The sequence below is a fragment of the Talpa occidentalis genome, unplaced genomic scaffold (genome assembly GCF_014898055.3).
Source record: "Talpa occidentalis isolate TD23 unplaced genomic scaffold, MPIMG_talOcc4v2.1 talOcc4.3, whole genome shotgun sequence".
NCBI lineage: Eukaryota > Metazoa > Chordata > Mammalia > Eulipotyphla > Talpidae > Talpa > Talpa occidentalis.
The window spans coordinates 57,803,350-57,822,138 of record NW_023603184.1 but is presented as its reverse complement, the minus strand read 5'-3'; the positions used below and the strand labels follow the sequence as shown (position 1 = coordinate 57,822,138).

Here is an 18,789-nt window from a genome sequence, read left to right as displayed (position 1 = left end):
CACCTGCCCCGGGCACACACCCCCTGTACAGCACAGGAGAGCTGTCCGGGCTGCACCCCTGGCTGCACCAACAATTACGTGTGGCCTTGGGCAAGAAAACCACCTGTCTGTGTGGGAGGGAGTGACAGAGGGAATGAATGGAAGGAGTTAAATTTCCAGTGAAATAACTAGAAAGAAGCTCCTTGCACCCGACTTTGTAACTTTTATTGCTTACAGATACTATGGTTGGCAGAGAGCTAACCAGCAGAGGGCTAACTAACGCTGCCAGCCACAGGACAAGGCAGGGCTAGAGCAGTGACAGTGCTGCCACCTGAAGCAAAGCCAGAGTTTTTACCCAAAAAGCAAGCTAAGATTCCGCTGTTCATGCTCCAGGGGGTGCTGGGAAGGAGCTGGGCCACCGCTGTGTGGCATATTGCTGAGGAGCTGCAGAACCCTCTGCTGTGGGTAGAGGAAAGGGAGGCAGACGGCTGGAGGAAGTGGCGCTCGGCTGCCAAGCTTGGGCTCATGGCCACCAAACTCAGCCTCTTACAGGGCCAACTTCTCAGGCCCCTACAGGCCCCCCGCAAGACCCCAGACTTCCTTCTCATCTTTGCAATGGCGTGCTGGCACTTAGGGCTCAGATGTATGAAACATCACCGAGCGGCACCCACCAAGACATGAAGCCGGCCACCCGGCCCGTCCTCCCCGCCTATCACCAGTTCCCATCACCTGCTTCCCAACCAACTGCCATCTGCACACCGGGGCAGGGCCAAGGCCTGCCAGGGCCCGCCCAGTCAAACTCCAAACAAATGGCAGGCCACAGCTGGAGGGACCATAGGATCCAGTCTCCTGCCCCCAGCACCTGCCGGAGCAGAGGGTGACAGGATTAGCTCAGCAGAAAAGTCACAGATAATCACAGTCCACTGCCCTGAAGACAGACGTGGAGGGTGAAAAAAGAAACACACATTTTTATAGTGTTTTCATCAATTTTTTTGTTTGTTTCATTTTGTTTTGAACACTAAGATTTATTTTCAAACAGCACACGGACAGTCTGCGGGCCAGGGCCGGGCCTGGCTGTCGTCTGGGCCCTGAGGTCTCTGGAGACACTGGGCCCCTCCCCCAGCAGCTGCCAGGACAAGAGGACCGTGCCCGGGTGGCGGTGGCGGGGCCGAAGCTCAGGCAAGCGTGGTGGCTCAGCGCCCCGGCCCCTGCGGCCGGGCTCACATGCGGCGTCGCCCTGGGGGGAGCAGGGCAGGGCGGCCAGGAACTCAACTAGGGGACACAGCAGCTTCAGGAACGCTGGCGATTCTGCTGGACTTGCCGGCACCAGGCTCTTTGGAAAACCACCCAATCTTTGGGAGAACACCTCTCGACTCCGGTCTCTCCCCGCGATTTCCCTTCACTTTTCAAAAGTTTAAAAACAAAACGGAAAAAAAAAAAGAAAAGAAACACACATTTTTCGGGAAAAGGTGTTCTTCACACGCACAGAAAGCTGCCCTCACTGGACCCGCTCGGTGAAGTTCTCGGGGAAGACGCCCCGGCATTTCTCCAGCTCCTTGTGCTGGTTCCAGTCGCTCTCCTTCACACCCATGAGCCAGCCTTCATCCTGGGGAGCACAGCACCAGTTGGCACAGGAAGGGGGGAGCCCCACAGGGTGTGGGCCCCAGGAGCTGCCCCTCCTACAAAAGGTTCCAGCCTGTCACAGATGCCAAAGACCTCCTCCTCCAGGCAGCCTTCCGGCTTCCCCAGGGAGACCCTGCTTCCTGCTTCCCAAAGCCACCGACCCGCACCAGTCTTCCCGCCCGTGGGTGGGGTGGATGTGACCCTTTGCTGTTTGGGGAGTCCTCCCCATCTCAGAAAGGCAGCCTGACTAGTGCACTTGCCTGAGCGCATCTAACACCTCTCCCAACCCCAGGCTCCTGAGCCACAGAGGACGTGTCCTGAGGAGGACATCAGCGGTCCTTCCAGACTGCCCACAAATACCAGAAAATGTTGGTGATTGCTGAACAGTTAAAAGCTTCTAAGAGTGACCTGAGACCGCCCCACCGAGCCCTCCAACTCAGATTCAGCCTTTGCTTTACTGCTGACCCTTCACAGCGGTCGTCCACCCTGACCCAGGCTGGGCTGCATGGCCTCTCAGCCCCACTCATGGCTGAGGCCCTCGCTGCCCTGCTGCCGGGCTGCAGCTGGGAGCCACCTGGGTCTTTCTGGTGTTTCAGTCTTGTCATCACCCGCGTAGTGTGTCTTCAACCTGAGCCACTCCCACCCCCCCCATTCCTGCTGTGGGCTGGCAGGATTCTGCCTCTGAAAATCCCACCCAGCCTGTGGCCAGCCCCCAGGGAAGCAAGGGAGAGCAAAGAGACACTGATTCAGAACTAGGCACAAGAAACCCTTGTTTCTTAAATCTCCCAGCACACTACAGCCTCATAAACACCTGTGCCCTCAAGTCCCAGCCCAGGGCCTCATACGGGGTGGGGGGGGGTCACATCCCAGGCCCTGTTGCACCCTCCTTCCACTTTCAGACACCCCGACAATGGAAATCACACAGATGTGCTGGCGACTCCCTGGAGTCTCTAAAAGGAAGAAAATCTACCAGGACTCCTACACGACATGATGATACCTTGATATCAACGTGGGCACCCCCACCCCACCACCTACACCCCCACGGAGGACCCTACCAAAGGGCCATGACTCATGAACAAAGCAACTGTCCAGACCCAGGGGGCACCTGTGCCCAGCTCTGGTGGCCTGCCCTGCTGGGGGAGCCCACTCTGAGGGCAGAAGGAGGGGCACCGGGGAGGCAGCTGGAGTGAGGACAGCTGAGGACAGGGCTGGGGGAATCCAGAGGCTCATGGCGAGGAGATCAGAGATCCCGTCATGGGAGGAAGGAGGAGGAAGGAGGCCTCTGCCAAGGGCGGGAAGGGGAGAAAAGCGGAGCCTGGGGAAAGTGGAGTCCAGGAAAAGGACAGAAGACAGTGATGGGGGAAAGAAGAACGTGAGGCAGCCGAGAGAAAGGGAGACAGGAAGAGAGCAACAGAAGGAGAAATGTGATGCCCTGGGAACCAGGCCAAAAGGAAGGGAGAGAGGAAAGAGCCAGGAAGGGAGGAACAGCTGAAATCAGGAGCTGCACGAAGGAGGCCCAGTGCGCAGGCCTCTGCTGCCCCCTGCTGGCCGCTCCCCACACAGCTGTGCAAGCACCACGCAAGTTCACCTGCTCTTCTGGGTTCTGGAAGGGGATCACCAGCACCACGTCCCCTGCCTTGAGCTGCAGCTCATCAGTGTCCGTGGCTGTGTAGTCATGCTGGGCCTGCACCTGCAAAGGTTGAGAGCTCGACACCCCTTCCTCTGACGCCCTGGGCTACCCTGGGCTTTAGGTCCGGGGTGGCTTTGGCGACCCAGGAAAGCCGCGAGACTCAGGCCTCACAGGCTGGGTGGTCGGGAGCACAGGGATAGGACTCTGGAAAACCACATAGCCTCCTGCTCAATGTCATGCTTGTGCAAACAGTAACTGCACCCGGGGGGGCCCTACCAGAAGGTGGAAGTCCCCAGTTGAGGGATCAGCTAGCCTGAGCTCACCTTGAACATGAACCCCGGGGGCAGGTCCAAGCGCCCAGCCCCGCTGCCACCCTCCACGGTGCCGTTCACAGTTGCTGAGAAGGTCTCCACCACCACAGCAGGAAGGGAGCTCTGGGGGAGGGAGCACAAGTCAGTGCAGGCAGGGAGGGGGTACCAGAGGGCAGGGGTGACCAGGCAGGGGAAGAGGGTTCTGTGCCCAAAGCCAGAACGGCCTGCCTCTGGGTTCGCCGACGGGAACTGCGACCTGGGCCAGCAAGGAGCAAGGTGCATGGGCAAGACACAGGGCCAGGGGGCCGTGGGCGGGCAGCAGACCAACAGACAGCAGGGAAGAGAAGACAGGGCTGTGGTCCTGTCGCCTTACGGAAGCTGCTTCACTGGCTGCCGTCTCCCCGGGCTCCTGGGCTCTGGCCGCAGGTTGGGTCCCACCCGCTACTTCCGAGGCCTCTGTTGGCTGCAACATAAATGCCGGCAAGGGGTCAGGCACAGGCTGGACAACTCGATGGGACAAGAGAAAGGACCATGTGGAGCAGCACCCCAAGTGGTGTCTGGAGCAGACCAGTGCCGCCACTCAGCACAGGGAGCCGGGGGGAAGGCTGGGTCCTGGGCTCCGGAAGCAGCTGCAGGAGGTGCTGGTAGGCACGAGAATGCTGAATGACTTGCTGTGGAGAAGACAGGCACAGAGCCCTGGATGCCACCCTGACTCGCCCTCACATACCTTGCCCGCCAAGCCCAAGACCTGGCCAAACCTCAGCTTTCCCACCCTCCCCTGATCCGATCCACCCAGTCCCTCCGGAGCCCCACGCTCGGCACCAGAAGCACACTGTCCCTGCCTGAACACAACGCTAGGCTGGCCAGAGCAGCCCTTGCCAACGCTGGATGCCAGCTCCCCCAGAAGGGAGAGGCACAGCACCAGGCAACATGGTGGCAGGCACGGCCAGCAAGGCAAAGCGCACGATGCCAGGTCACAGTCCAGCTGACCGGGGCCAACCTGAGCCTCGGCCATTTCCGAGCTTTGGGAGCAATTACTCAACCTTCCTAGCTGCCTGCCCTCATCTGTCAGAGGAGGAAATATCTAGATTAGGGTGGATATCAAATAGAAAATTCCAGAAAGTGTCTACCGTAAGCCGCTGAGTGCTCTAAATGCTCATCCCTCCCTCTGTAGAGACTGAACCGGGAGGCTGGAGCGGGGCTGGTGAGCGAAGGGCACATGTGACCTCAGCCCCTCCCCCCAGCACAAATGACATGCCTCTCACTGGGGCTCATGCCCGTCTCACCCTCGGGCCCATGGTGGCCTTATCTATCAGTGCCCTCTCCTCTGAGCTCTGCATGCTACACCCCCAGAGGCCAAGGACAGATGGGGGCGCTGTGGGCAGGCACTTACTTGGGCAGGACCTGGCTCGGCCGTCTGGCTGGGCCAGGCCACCGCAAAGGTGCCCTCGGCAGCGCTGGGCTCCCTGGAAGGCAGGCTGCCAGCTGGACTCTCTGTGGACTAGTGAAGGGCCACCGGGAGAGCAGGGCAGGAGGGGCAGGGCCAGGGAGGAGGTGTCAGGTGGGGACACGAGACAAGAGAAGACAGTCGTGAGCCCAGTATTGGCAGGGGGGCAGCGTGGTGAAAGTGGGCAGTCTGGCTGATGGGGGACATCAGAGAACCCCTGGAAGGAGGTCCACTCCCATGACCTTGTTCTTACCACTGCCAGGGGCAGCAGGTGCAAATACAATGCACACAGCTCAGCACCCACCAAAACCTTGCCAAATGCCTCTGCACACCCTCACCTGGCTTTCTTTGGAGTCCTCTGAAGATAATGACACTAGGCACCCCCACGAGAGAGCACCTGGCCTCACCTGCCCTTCCTGTCCCTTGAGTCATCCCTTCCTCCCCCTCTGTCCCAACAGGTCCCTGATGCCACTGCCCAACGGTGCCCCACTGACAGGAAGGTCCTCAAGCGTTGAGACTCTCCACCCCAAGAGACCCCCAGCACACAGGCCCCAACAAGCACAAGGACACCCCCTCCATCTGGGTGACCAGCTAACGGCTATCCAGGGTGCCTCAGGGGGCTGCCTACTGCACACGGATGGCCCTCTCCGCAGGCTACACTGTGGAGCCTTGTGCTTGGGGCTGGCACCGGACACAGCCTATCCACAGAGGGGTCAGCAGCCAGACAGCTCCCAGCGATCCAGGCCCAGACCCACGTGTGTGAGGGCACCTGTGACCGGGGCAGGCACAGGTGGAGGAGCTGGCACTGTACCAGAGCAGCTCCCCAGGGCGGGGGTGGGTGCAGAGCAAGCACGGCTTACCTCCCAGAGGTCCCACGGAATTGGCTGAGCGCAGCAGTAGGGGAGAAGCACAGAGGTTAGAGATGGGTGTGCGGGTAAGAAGTTCCAGGGACCCCCACCCACCAACTGTCCAGCAGGCACAGGGAGGCGTGCAGTTGGACTCGGAGATCTCCAGAGGGGCGCGTCCTTGACCTCCCAGGGGCTATGACCCCAGGCCGAGGGGTGCCCACGCACAGGGCCGCTGCAGGACAGAGGCAGTGTGTGAGCCAGGCCAAGTGCTCAGCGGCCTCTCCACCTGAGGGTCTCTGGCTGGCCTGTGTCTGGAGCTGAGGAGGCAAGAGCCGCGGCCAGGGCACCAGGGAGAGCATCTGGTGACCCCAGGACCCTCGGGCCTGGTCTAGCGGCTGGTGGGTGGCAGTGGACTCAGACCAACCTGACCAGCGGGCGTGGGTGCCTTCACGGGGCTCGCCACAGGTGGGAGGGGGTCAAGGTCCAGGTCCAGCAGACTAGCCTGCTCCGAGAAAGGCCCCGGGGCCTCGAACTTGGCAGCAGCAGCAGAGGAGGAAGGCAGTTAGTGATAAGCTGGGAACATCTGACAACGGCACTCAGATACATCCAGCACACAGACACTCACACTCACACACACGGGCACTGCCCTGGCACAGGCTCCATCCACACCGGATGATCCTGGCATCCACCTCAGAATCAACAATAGGCTGCCAGGACAGCCACCCGCCAGACCAATACCCAGCCCCCAATCCCACCACCTGTCTCCCTCCTGCAGGCCAGCAGAGGCCTCCCAGTGCCCACATCACTTCTCTCCCATCCCACGAACTCCCCAACCTTGCCCTTTGCCCCAGAAGATCACAGGCTACAGCCTGATGGACTAGACCAGCTCACCTGCCCTGTCTGGTAGGGCCCTAGGCTGAGCACTGACCTCCCTTCACTGCCCCACAGACAGATCACACATGGTGCCATGCAAACACCAGCAGCTCCAGGAGCAGGGCTGAGGCTGAGCTAGCACACTCTACCTGGAAGTCCGGTCTTCAACACTGAGTCCCAACATGTCCACATCTGTTTGCAAACTGCAGGCCCCACCCCAGCCACCCCCCGAGTCCCAGGGGGTCTGGGTGCAGCCCAGGAATGTACAAGGAATAGCACGGTGCCGGAAGACTAGGGCACAGGCCCATGCCCGTCCTATGGAGAGCTGAGTCAGATAACCAGGGGGGAAAAGGGTCTCCCCCTCAAGGAGGATGGCCGGCCTGGCCACAGTGCCCAGAGGACACGCTGCCTCCCTGGGAGGACTTGCCTCCATCTTGGACCACATTTTCCCCTTGGGGGCCAGAGAGGACTTTGCCCAAATAGAGAGAAGGATCTGGCTGGCTCCCAGGTGGGGCTGGAGGTGCCCTTCGTTGAGGAGGACGAGAGAGCTGAAAGCATGGTGCAGGCGTGCCCAGAAGGGCCTTCTGGGGAGGCGTAGCCTGTCTGAAGCTAGCCAGGACTCTCGGTCCTAAGAACACTGGGTGCCAGCTGTCCCGCAGCTTAGGTGACAAGGCACAGGGTCCAGAGAGTCCAGGCCAAGTGGACACACTTCCTGAACAGGGGGCGTGTCCCCAGACTCACTCCCAGACACTGACTTCCAGACTGAGCCAAGTCCGATGAGCCTGGGGAGGGAGGCCACTGTTCTGTCCCCACCACGGTGCCATCTCTAAGGAACGAATGCCCAGGGCACCGTGGGTACATGAGCTCTAGGTGCCCTCCCACACCGGCGGGCAGCATCCCCCAAGAGCCCCACGACCCCACCCCTTCTCACAAGTCATCATCATAGACCAGACAGTGCCCCCCCATTCCCAGGGCCTAGGGCCACCAGGCAGAAGGGCAGACATGTCCCCTTGACCCCCCTCCTGGCAGACCAGCCTCCCCCCATGCACAGCTGTCCTTGGCACCAGGATGCAGGCCACTCACCATGGTCCACTTGAGCAGCCCCGTTAGCACAGCAACATGGACAGGGACCAGCCTACCCAGGCCCTGGCAACAGCAGCCACAGTGTGCATGTCCTGCCCCCGCTGGGTAGAGACCCTGCTCCCTGGGGTGGCAGAGGGGGAGCTGGAAGGCATGCTGTGAGCTGGGAGGGACACACTCCTGCAGACAGGCTGCCTGCACTTTAGGCCCACAGGTTCCCCATTTGTCAAATGGGGACAACACCCCCTCTCGGGAGGTGGTTGAAACCAAACAAGTGGGCCAGGCAGGGGAGAACAAGGGCCTGCGGGTAAGGGCTGGCACACCACTGTGATTGCTAGCGGTGTCGGCTCCGGGCCTGCATGCTGAGCATCCCAGCAGCTACTTGGAGGCCTGCTTCCTATTTCCAGGTGGCTCCAAGAGCACCCTGGGGCCAGCCTGGCCACCTTCCCAGTGGCTCCCAAGACTCCTGGACCCTGAGTCAGGGCCTCGCCCACCTGGCCTCCCTACACTGAAAGTATCTAATCCCCCCAGCAACTTGAAACCCACTCACCCATATACCCCTTTCAGCACTGATCACTACTCCAGCTGCCTCTCCCTCCATACCCGCCCCTCCAGCCGGCCCTCCCCTCCGGCCTCTGACCCTTTGCAAAGCAGCCTGCAAGAGGCACAGCCCTGAGGGCCCGGCCTGGCAGCAGCCTATGCTCAGCCACCCCCACACAAGGTGAGGCCCCTTGTGGAAGAGGCTCTGGCTTAAGGTATGGAGACCAGGTTTAGAGCGATTTGTGTTCTGTGACCTTTGTCAGCTGACTTCACATTGTGCCAGCCCCCTCCAGTGCCACCAAAGTAACCTTTTGTGCCAGCCCCACCCCTTTGTCCATCTGCAAATGGACATTTCATGCTATCTTAGTGCATTTATGAGCAGGGCATTTAGGAGCAGGCATTTCTTAGGGCACAAACCCTTTGCAACTCATATTGATACTCTGCAGTTCAGCCACTGCCCCACCTCCAAGTGGCTATTGGCAGCTCTGGGAGCTAACATCTAGGTGCTTCTGGCAGACATTCTAGAATCTTCCCAACTACGCTCTTGCTGCCTCCCCTCACTGCCTCTGGTTAAAGCACTGTCTTCCCCAGACACCTGGTAAACATCACCTCCTTCAGAAGCCTCCCCTGACAGGCCAAGTTCTCCATGCTCCCTGTTGGCCACAGTATGACAGGAACCTTGAAGACCCCGGCGAGTGAGGACTGTTCACCCGTGTCCTGCATCTGGCTATGGGACATGCTCAGAGGCGGATGAAGAATGGCGGATGGGGGAATGGATGGACGAGCAAGAGGGAAGCTCAGGGTCAGTCTCGCCAGCCAGATTCCTGATTCTTGAGGCAAGGCACAGGGCGTGGGATGGAGGGAGAAGGCCATGCACGCCCGAGAGAGCTGGGCCGCGGCGGCCGCGGCTGACCTGGGAGGGGGTGGTCACGCTGATCTCGGGGACAAACGTGTCATCAAACAGGCTGAGGATCTGCTCCTGCTTGACCTCCTTGGACGGGGTGTGTTTGGGAGGCGGAGGGACTGGTGGGCCTTTCCGGAGCTGTGGGTCGGCGGCGGGTGAGGGGACCGCACAGGGAGGCACGGCAGAGCGTGGGGGTCGGGGGAGACAGACAGAGACAAAGCCACGTTAGTCACACCCAGGCAACCAAGGAGCACGAAGCCACAAAAGCTGCTGTTTCCCAAGACAGAGAGCGGAACCGCAGGGATACCCCAGAAGGAAGGTCAAGGAGCAGAGAGGAAAGGAGGGGAAGTGGAAGAAGGGGGAACAGGAGAGGCCTGCCAGGCGCCAGGCCGCTGGAGGGGGTGCTTGGCTCGCACCCCGCCGCGAGAAGACTAAGAGAGAATAGGATGCAAGAAGCACCCTGTGCCCAAAGCCTCTGCTCTGCAGGACCCGCCCCCGCCCACCCCCGTGGAGCAGCTCAGCTCAGCCTGTCACCCGTGGGGACCCGTGGAGAGAGCCTGGAAGAGGCCACACGTCCACCCACTTGGGGGAACTCGAGCAAGACCCCCCCCAGCATGGGTGCCCTCATTTGTCAAATTGGGATGATAACACCACCTTCCTCCAGGACAGCGTGAGGATTCCGTGAATGGCCGCATGGAAAGCGCTGGCACAGGGCCAGCCTAGGTAAGAGGCCCGAGTGTGGGCTCTCCAGGCGCGTAAGGCCGTCCCTGCAGCTGTCGGAGGGCCGTGGCCTGAAACCAGAAGCTGCCAGGAAGGGCCGAGACCAAGTGTGCGAGGGCTCACCAAGCGCCTCTGGCTACCCCTTTAAAGGTCCTGCACGGCCTAGGCTGGAAAGAGAGGCGAGACGAGCGGAAGGCAGGCAGCTTGCAGCCTGGAAGCTCCGCGCACCCGGAGCCTATGTCCTGGGAGGCAGGAGACGGAGAAAGTCAAAAAGCCCACGCACCAGGGAGACAGAGCAGGAGAGGGTGCAGCGAGGGTGGCAGGAGACGCACAGTCACAGATGCCCCAGAAAGGACCAAGGGCTGAGGAGGGGAGCCTGGGGCAGTGGGTGAGGGAGACTGGGGTCCAGGTCCAGCTCATCCAGCCCTGCTGGGCAAAGCCTCCGGCTCCAAACCTGCCCAGGCCCAGGCCCAGGCCCCAGCAGAGGACAAGAGAACAGGAGGGGGGAGAACAGCAGAGCACGAGCAAGAGGAAGGAGGGGAGAGGCCAGTGCATACCTGAGAAGGGGACTTGGTGAGGGACGCGCCGGGCGTGGTGGGGGGCTCGGGCTCGTGGTTGACTCTGATCTCAGGGGTGGCAGCAGGGGAGCCATCTGGTGGAGGAGAAGGGCTGTTTCCTTTTGCAGGGGTGTTGTCACTGTGGAGGCAAGACAAGAGAAGGCGGCAGGTGGAGGGAGGTCACGGTTTAGGTAGAGAAGGTGCCAATGCACAGGCATGCATGTGAAGGGGTGTGAGTGTGAAGGAGTGAAGGTGTGTGTGTGTGAAGAGGTATGTGAGTGTGTGAAGGAATGTGTGTGTGTGAGAAGGGGTGTGTGTGAAGGGGTGCAAGGGCTGAAAGAGATGTGTGTGAAGGATGAAGTGGTGGGAGTGTGTAAAGGGGTGTGTGAAGAAAAAAAGGTGTGCGTGTGTAAGGGGTGTGTGTGAAGGGGACATATATGTGAAGGGATGTAAATGTGTGAAGGAGGTGTAAGTATGGGAAGGAGGTGTGTGTGTGAGAAGGGGTGTGCGTTTGTGTGTGAAGGAGTGTGTGAAGAGTGTGCACACAGGTGCCCTGGGGCCCATGGACACATATGCATAGGAGTGTGCACCCATGTGGATCAATGTGTGAAACTGCAAGTGTATGTATGTGTCCACACAGGTTCAATGTGAAAAAGTGACCACCTTGTGTGTATAAGTGTGTGTCCGTGTGTCCACGTGTGACCCTGCATATACTCATACGTGAGATGGGCAGAAATGGAGGGACAGGGCAGGGAGCGCTCACGGACACAGTGGAAGCACGACACAGCACTCCCGCTGGAGAGCTGCAGCTCCCAGGAGAAAGACGCAGGTCCCCAGCAGGCCTGTGGCGCTCGCACCGTGGCTTGGGAGGAGCCAGACTCACAGCACGAAGAAGCCAAACATCCTAGAGGCGAAGTAAGTCTCACCCCAATGTCACACAGCAGGAGGGTCCTAGACTCTAGACCCCAAAGAACTCCCTGGCTGACCTTGCTGCCTGTCACCCAGTCACGCCGGAAGGCCAACCACAGCCCCGCTCGAGGGCCCACACTCCCTGCGCACACCACATGCACAGACAAGCCACTTTTGCTCCCACACGCCCCTCAGATTCCCTAAGCAGAGACCATGGGCAGGCTGGTGAACATGGGCAGCGGCTTCCCGGTGGAGCGGCACTGAGGACAGATGATGTTTCCGGGCTACAAAGGGCAGGACCAAGAACAAGGGCAAAGGGTGTGCAGAATCTGCCACTTGGGTGCAAAAACGAAGGTATTTCCTTGCATTGAAAATACATCCTTGCATTGAAAATGTCTATGCTTACATGAAGAGCTGGGCTAGAACAGGGCTGACCAAGACCATTTAAACTTAGGGTCAAACTAAATAAAATGGGGTCTCCCTAGTGGCTCAGGGGTTAGTTAAAGTCTCAGCACTATGAAGCTATCACCAGACACTGAGCCATGAGTTCGATTCCCGGCCAGGGAGGTAACCCACATGGTGCAGCAGATCTCTCCTGCCTCACCCGCTGCTCCCTTCAGCAGTGCATTTCAGTCAATCTGCCTGTTCTGCTCCCCACTCTGTCTCTGGTGAATCCTCTCACCCCCCACACCTCTGGCCTACACCCCAGTTCTTGGATGCATAAATAAGTAAAAATCTTTAAAAAAAAAACTAAATAAATAAAATGTAAAATTTGGCTCCTTAGTCACAGTGGCCACATCTGGAGGTGAGCAGCTAAGGTGTTGGACTGAGTAGAGCCTACCAGCCACGTCACCCAGGGCCTTCAGGAGGACATGAGACACAGCACTGGGACCTCATCTTTCTCGGATCTGTGTTTTATGGAACGTGTGTGTCCTGCAGGAGTCCACCTAAATACGGCACACATGACTCTAAAGTACCAGCCTCGTGCACAGCGATCCTTCCAAGGCCTTCCCACATGGACACGCAGTAGGCACGAGACAGTGTGCAGAGAACTGTGCTAACCTGAGTCCTGGCTATCTGCCCCGCCCCCCAGCAACCCCTGTCCCCCAACACACACACACACACACACACACACACACACGACAGTGCCACCCCAGCCACCCCATAGCCCTGTCCACCGGTGGCCCTGCCCAGGCGGCACCATACTCTGGAAGGCAGGTTAGAGGTTAGTGGAGCCCTGGGAGCAGGGCGCTGGGCGCATGCACGGGCAGCCCAGGGTGCTGGCCCTGGAGCCCCACCACGCAGCACACACTGCTGGTACCTGGTCTTCTTTCTGCGCAGCCGGGAGAACAGTTTAGTTTTCTTTCTGTGAGGATGGACGGGATGTGGAGGCCTTCATTTTGGCCTGTTGTCTCCCCTCAGCAGCAACCCCTCTGATCAGAGGAGGGCAAAGGGACAGAGCTGCCCTACCCCCATCACCCTCAGCGTGCTGGGGCTGAGAAAATGAGCAGAAGAGGAGCCGCCCAGAAACGGGGCCTGGAGGTGGCAGGACACTGGCTGGGAGACCATGGCATCACCCCACATGTGGACCAGCCCAGAGGCTCTGAGTCCCAATGCCTAGAAGGAGTGGGGGTCTGCCGGCACAGGTGGGGCCCTGGGAGAGGAAGCAGCCAGACCACAAAATGGGCTACTGTGATGAAAAGGAGGCTCACAGCCTCCACTTTCTTGCCTCTCCCTGCAGACCAGTCCCTTTCCCATGGGAACCTGTGCTCACCATGCCCACCACCTCCACACACTTCCCGGAGAAGCAGTTACCTCCAGGCCAGAAGGTGCAGCAAGGGGAGGACATTCCTCCCTGCAGGAAGTTAACTTCCGGTCTTTCTTCTACCCCCATCCCGGCCCCAACCCCCAGGGCATCCTGTGGGGATCCCTCTGTCAGTCACATTTATTTTATTTTTAGATAGACAAAAGGCAAACCATTCTTTACCTGCCTTCTTAGCCCTAGGTAATACCCCAATTACCCCAAGAAGCAAATAGAATCGCTTCTTTTACAGGCCAGGAAAGCCAGGTACACAGCATTCCCACCCTGTCCTGTGACACGGGCACACATGGCTGGAAAGCAGGGAGCCCCCAGGCTTGCAACTGCTCCCTGTGCGCTACAGCTAAAGAAGCAGATATTTCCCCTAGTCCCCCCAGGTTATCCACAGGAAACAGGGGTCTCCTAGGTGGCACAGAAGGTGGGGCAGAAGAATGTGGCTGCCTCTGCAGGATGCACACGCCATCCAGGGAGGGGCTGCCACAGGAGTAGCAGAGGAAAACAATGGTGCTCCCCTCCTGCGGGAAGAAGGCAGATCACTGTCCAGAGCTGTAAGAGGACAGCTCACTTTCCAGGCCTTCCCCAAAGCCATGAAGGTACCAGATTGTTCCTTCTCCACAGATGATAAGCCGTGCCAAGCTCAAGAGACCTGCAGACTGCCCAGAGAGAGCTCGTTCCTCAATGGAACACACTGGAGGGGTGGGGGTACCTTCCCCTGCACCAAGAGTTCAGGAAGACCAAATCCACAGAGGACCATAGCAGTGAGCCTTGGTGCAGCCCTGCATGAGCCAGCGAGCACCAGGCACTCACCCAGACCACCCCTCCCTCCCACACCACCCCTGCGAGGGTAGGGCAAGGCACACACCTGGGTTGGGCCTTGACCGTGAAGGTGTTGCTCCCGTGCTGCTTCTCCAAGCTGACCAGCACGTCGTTGAGGTTCTGGTTGAGCTGCAGGAGGAACAGCAAAGAGATGGAGACCTCCGAGGCCACCAAATAACCCCAATCTCCCCCAATCACTTCCTTGCTTCTCCTCCTACTCCAGTCGCTTTCCTGTACCCCTACCCTGCCCCCTGCTCCATGACCAAGCTCTTCACTCCCCAGCACACCAAACCCGGAAAAAAGGAGGAAGAATGTTGCTTTGCTAACAGTTACTCTTTTTTTTGGTACAGTCAGAAGCACGGGAGGGTGAGAGAATTCACCAGAGCCAGAGCGGGGAGCAGAACAGGCAGACTGATGAAATACACTGCTAGAGGGGAGCAGCGGGTGGCAGGAGAGGTCTGCGCGCCATGCGGGACCCTCCTCTGGTGGCCAGGGAGCAGCCGGGGATCGAACCGGCGGTGCAGAGGCTGCGGGCAGCTTCACAACCCAGCGCTCAACTGCTGCGCCACCGGGGACGCCCCTAACAGTTACTCTTTTGAGGACAGTTTTCTTTCAACTTGTAGAGATTTTCTAAAATGCCATATAAAACTTATACTTCTTTAAAAAAAAATTTAATTGCTTTTGCAAATTAATTGTTGGTCCTAATTGTTAAAGTCATTTTGCCAAGATGCTTTACAACTGGCGCAAATTTCACCAAAGAATAGACACAAGAGAGGTTTATCCCACGCACATAGTGACTCTCCTTACTGAGAATATTTTCCTCTTTGCTTTGGCCACTGGGAAGCTCAGGGTGGAATTTTCCTCCCACTTTAATAAATGTTTCCTTCCTCAAAACACCTGCTTGTTTTATAAATGTTTCGTGCATTATCTCAAATCTTGGAAGAGAAGGAAAAACAGGAAGGAAAGGGGAGGCCTACAAGGCAGGAACTGCACTCAGGGTGGTGACTCAGAAGAGGCCCCACGCTGGCTTTTCCCCAGCCTGCCCTGGTGGGCCTGGAATCCACTGCACCACTTTGTCCCACTGGGCTCGGGTGACAGTCAGACGCTGCAGCCACTGTGAGGAGGGAGGACCGCCCACACCAGGTTTCTCAAATTCAGTTTAACTTCCAGTAATCAGTGCAGATCAACTCCCAATAATCAGACCCCTTCTCACATCTGACTGGCGGATATAGCTGACCTGCTTCAATGTCTTAAAACATAATGAGAGGGGCCTCCCCTGGCGGCGCAGCGGTTGAGCGCTGGGCTGCGAGGCTTCCTGCAGCCTCTGCAGCGCCGGTCCGATCCCCGGCCACCGGCGAGGGTAGGGTCCCAAAAAAAATAAAAACCCATAATGAGAGAAAAATTCAAAATCAAGATAATTCTAACAATTTGTCATTTGCCTAAACTTGGAAAGCACCACCATTTCCTGACACTGCTCCCTCAGCCCAGGCTGAGAACCCTGTACAGTTTGAGGGGTGCTCGCTCTGTTCAGATTAGGAGAGTAAGACTAGGAGAGGGAGAGGGTGAGCTGGACTTGGGAGCCCACTCACAGCCTCCCCGGGCATCAGCAGCAGCCCAAACACTCTGGAGGCAGAGCTCCTTGAGGACAAGGGCCAGCCAGCTCCTCCCGGGGTCCAAAAGGGGTGCTATAGTCATTGATGTGTGCTGAACCCCAGCAGGGACAAGGAAGCTCGGCCACCCCCTCTGTGCTTCTGACCCAGGCCCTTGGCAGGGCTGAGCACATCCCCAGAGGCCTAGGTCCACAGGTCAGCAGTGCCTACCTTACTCATCTCCTTGTGGAAGTTTTCCTCCAGACCCGCGATGCTCTGAAAGGTATTGACATAGAAACCTACACGACTGTGGGGGGTGGGGAGGGGAGGCAAGAAAAAGGACAAGTGAGCATAAAGGTCAGCCCAGGGAAGCCACACACATGCTGGCACACCTCCACCCTCATCAGAGAGGGCCCAGGACACCGCAGGTAGACACTGGGACACAGCCCCGCCTCCTCCTGGCCCTCACCTGTTCCACAGGGACGGCAGCTCCTCCTGCAGATCCACATTCATCTCCTCAAAGACCTTCTGGGCCTTGATGAGCTCTTCCTCGGCCTGAGGAGCAGGACCCGTCATTCCCCTCTGCTGGGCCTCTGTCCCAGCCCGCCCAGGCCAGGCCAGGCCCACCCCCAAGACCTGCTCCTCCCGAGCGCCCACCAATGCACTGGACCCAGGGCTCTGGGCAAGATGGGGGCTAAACTGGATGCGGATGTCTGGACGGACATCCCCGTTAAGGCCCTAGGGTCCCTGCAGCCAGGCCTACGGGACAGCTCAGGAAGAGCAGGGCAGAGCCACAGCAAAATGCAGGGCCCCCATCTGGCCCTACGGTGGGCAAGGGATAAGTACGGAACAACTGGAGGTGGCGGCTGGGGCAAAGTGGGTACAGAGGCAGACCCCAGAGCTAGCCAGGGGGGACCGATCCATTTCATGAAGTGCTAGCCTGCTGCCCGGCTCTCTGGGGTCCTGCCCAAGTGCGCTCCCGCCTTCTCAGGACAGCTCCCACTGGGCCTCAGCCACCAACCTGCACTTCACTTCCCTGGGAGTCTTTTCCTGCTTCCACCCTGGACGCCTCTCTCTCCTGTGACCTGTCCCCATTAGATAGAGGCCAGAGGCAGCAGGTTGGGGGAGAGGGCAGGGTCTGGGCAGGGTCTGCTGACAGAGTGCTGGGCCCACTCCCAGGGCCTTCCACCCATGCCTTCCCAGGGCAGAGCAGCAGGCGCTCCCAGCTCATACCCACCAGGCGGTGGCACCAAGGCCCCACGGCAGACCTGGGTTTGGGAGAAAGGGCAGCAGCACCCCCTGATGGTGGAGCACCAGGCCAGGATGGAGGTGAGTCACCACCCCCTGCAGAGAAGGGGCTCTGCTGGCTCCTTCTGGAGGGCGCTGCTGGAAATGGTGACTCAGAGGGTGATGGGATTCAGTCTGAGTCACAGCCCAGGAACGCAGCAGGCCCTGCCCAGAAGAAAGCTTCCCACCAGCAGCCTCACATTCTCAGGCCTCTCCAACCGGCTGGATCACCGAATTCCCACCAGGCATGTGATGTCCCCTGAGCCCACCCAGCTGTCCCTTCCAGCTTCAGGCCAGGAGCAGCCCATTGGCCCCTGGCCCCTTTATGCCCCAGCCCAGCCTGATGACCTGTGGCAGGACTGGAGGGGACGGAGGCCACCAATGCTCCCGACTACAATCGCATTGTTGGAACTTACTGAGAGTTCTTTTGCATAACTTTTAAAATGTCATCGAAACATTACAGGGAGAAGGGGGGAGGGGGGTACTATCTTTGTAAATATTCAGACCTTGGCCACTCTGGGAATGGCCAGATGTAGCGCGCCTCCAGGCCACGGGCTGGGTCATCCTGCCTTACTCCTCTGGGCACCCCACAAGGTCTTAAGGGCAGTGCGCAAAACCCACAAATGAGTGACTCCCACAAGGCGAGCTATAAGCACCTTGCACTGTTATACATTCCCTTGTCCACCACCATCCACAAGGCTGGCTCAAGTCCCACACCCCCTGGGAACCCACCCTACCCACCCCAGCCTCTGCACCCACAAAGACCACCTCTCAGTGAGGATTCAGCTGCAGCCATCATGCTGGTCTTAAGTCCCCAAGTGAAGCACGGTGACAGCTCAGCAGCTCGGCTATGTGCCACACCCTGTTCATACATCCCAGCAATGCTGCTCAGAGCAGGATGACTCCATTTTAGGACTCTTGGAAGTCAGGGCCTGTGTCTTTTTACCCTGTGGGTCCCATCCTCATATTCTGGCCCTCAGAATCACGTGGTGGCAGGGAGTGAGGAGTGAACTGTCCACTGTAAGAGCAATCACAGAGCCCCTGAGGTGCCACTGCATGCTGATGGATGCAGAAAGCAGACTGGAGGCCCATCTGCTCAGCCCACAGCAGCACCCCAGGGTCCTGCAGGGAGGGTTGAGAAACTGTGGCAAGGGTGAAGAGCAACTCAGGGACAAGTAAGAGAACAGGTTTAAGTGAGAGTGGTCTCAAAAGTTGGCCAAGGTCAAACCAGCTAGCAGGGCAGCCCCAGGGTAGCAGCTCACAGCCAGCCAGCTGCTCCTGGGAAACCCGAAGGCTCCTGGCCTCCCCCCAGGCATGAGGCAGGGTGGGGACAGAAGGTGGATGTGCTAAAATAAAAATTAGATCCAAATGGGAAAACCGATTTGGCCAAAAGGCAAAACACTCGCTGGCTAACATCCACAGATAGGAGCCCATGCCTCGGCCTCCACCGCCACGCCCCCAGAGTGGAGGTTTGGTGCCCTTCCAGCAGGATACCCAACCACATTCTCCCAGGAGCCCAAAAACAGCTGCATGGGCCTCCCCGGTGGCGCAGCAATTGAGCTCTGAGTTGCGAAGCTGCCCGCAGCCTCTGCAGCATCAGTTCGATTCCCGGCTGCTCCCCGGCCACCGGAGGAGGGTCCCACATGGCACGCGGACCTCTCCTGCCGCCCGCTGCTCCCCTCAGCAGTGTGCTTCGGTCCTTCTGCCTGCTCTGCTCTCCGCTCTGGCTCTGGTGAATTCTCTCACCCTCCCGTGCTTCTGACTGTACCCAGTGCTTGTATAAATAAATAAATAAATCTTTAAAAAAAAAAAAAAAAAAAAAAAAACAGCCGCAGGCACCACTCTAGGCCCCATTGT

At 58.8% G+C, this 18,789-nt stretch overlaps 1 protein-coding gene across 12 annotated transcripts in view; it reads right to left on the bottom strand.

The window, feature by feature from the left end:
• Positions 1 to 952: 952 nt before the first annotated feature.
• The window catches only part of BIN1 (bridging integrator 1), a 52,494-nt gene continuing 34,657 nt past the window's right edge, over positions 953 to 18,789 (bottom strand). For 2 of the 12 annotated variants that reach the window (XM_037523189.2, XM_037523190.2), the window contains 12 exons: positions 16,115 to 16,200; positions 15,877 to 15,952; positions 14,103 to 14,185; positions 10,513 to 10,651; positions 9,245 to 9,373; positions 6,263 to 6,370; positions 5,851 to 5,874; positions 4,937 to 5,044; positions 3,917 to 4,006; positions 3,556 to 3,666; positions 3,191 to 3,292; positions 953 to 1,585 (listed from right to left, as the gene is read on the bottom strand). In XM_037523189.2, coding sequence (XP_037379086.1) covers positions 1,478 to 1,585; positions 3,191 to 3,292; positions 3,556 to 3,666; positions 3,917 to 4,006; positions 4,937 to 5,044; positions 5,851 to 5,874; positions 6,263 to 6,370; positions 9,245 to 9,373; positions 10,513 to 10,651; positions 14,103 to 14,185; positions 15,877 to 15,952; positions 16,115 to 16,200 — 1,164 coding nt within the window. In that variant the 3' untranslated portion in view covers positions 953 to 1,477. The remainder of the gene's footprint in view (positions 1,586 to 3,190; positions 3,293 to 3,555; positions 3,667 to 3,916; positions 4,007 to 4,936; positions 5,045 to 5,850; positions 5,875 to 6,262; positions 6,371 to 9,244; positions 9,374 to 10,512; positions 10,652 to 14,102; positions 14,186 to 15,876; positions 15,953 to 16,114; positions 16,201 to 18,789) is intronic. The other 10 variants (XM_037523180.2, XM_037523181.2, XM_037523183.2 and 7 more) reach the window with 6 other exon arrangements.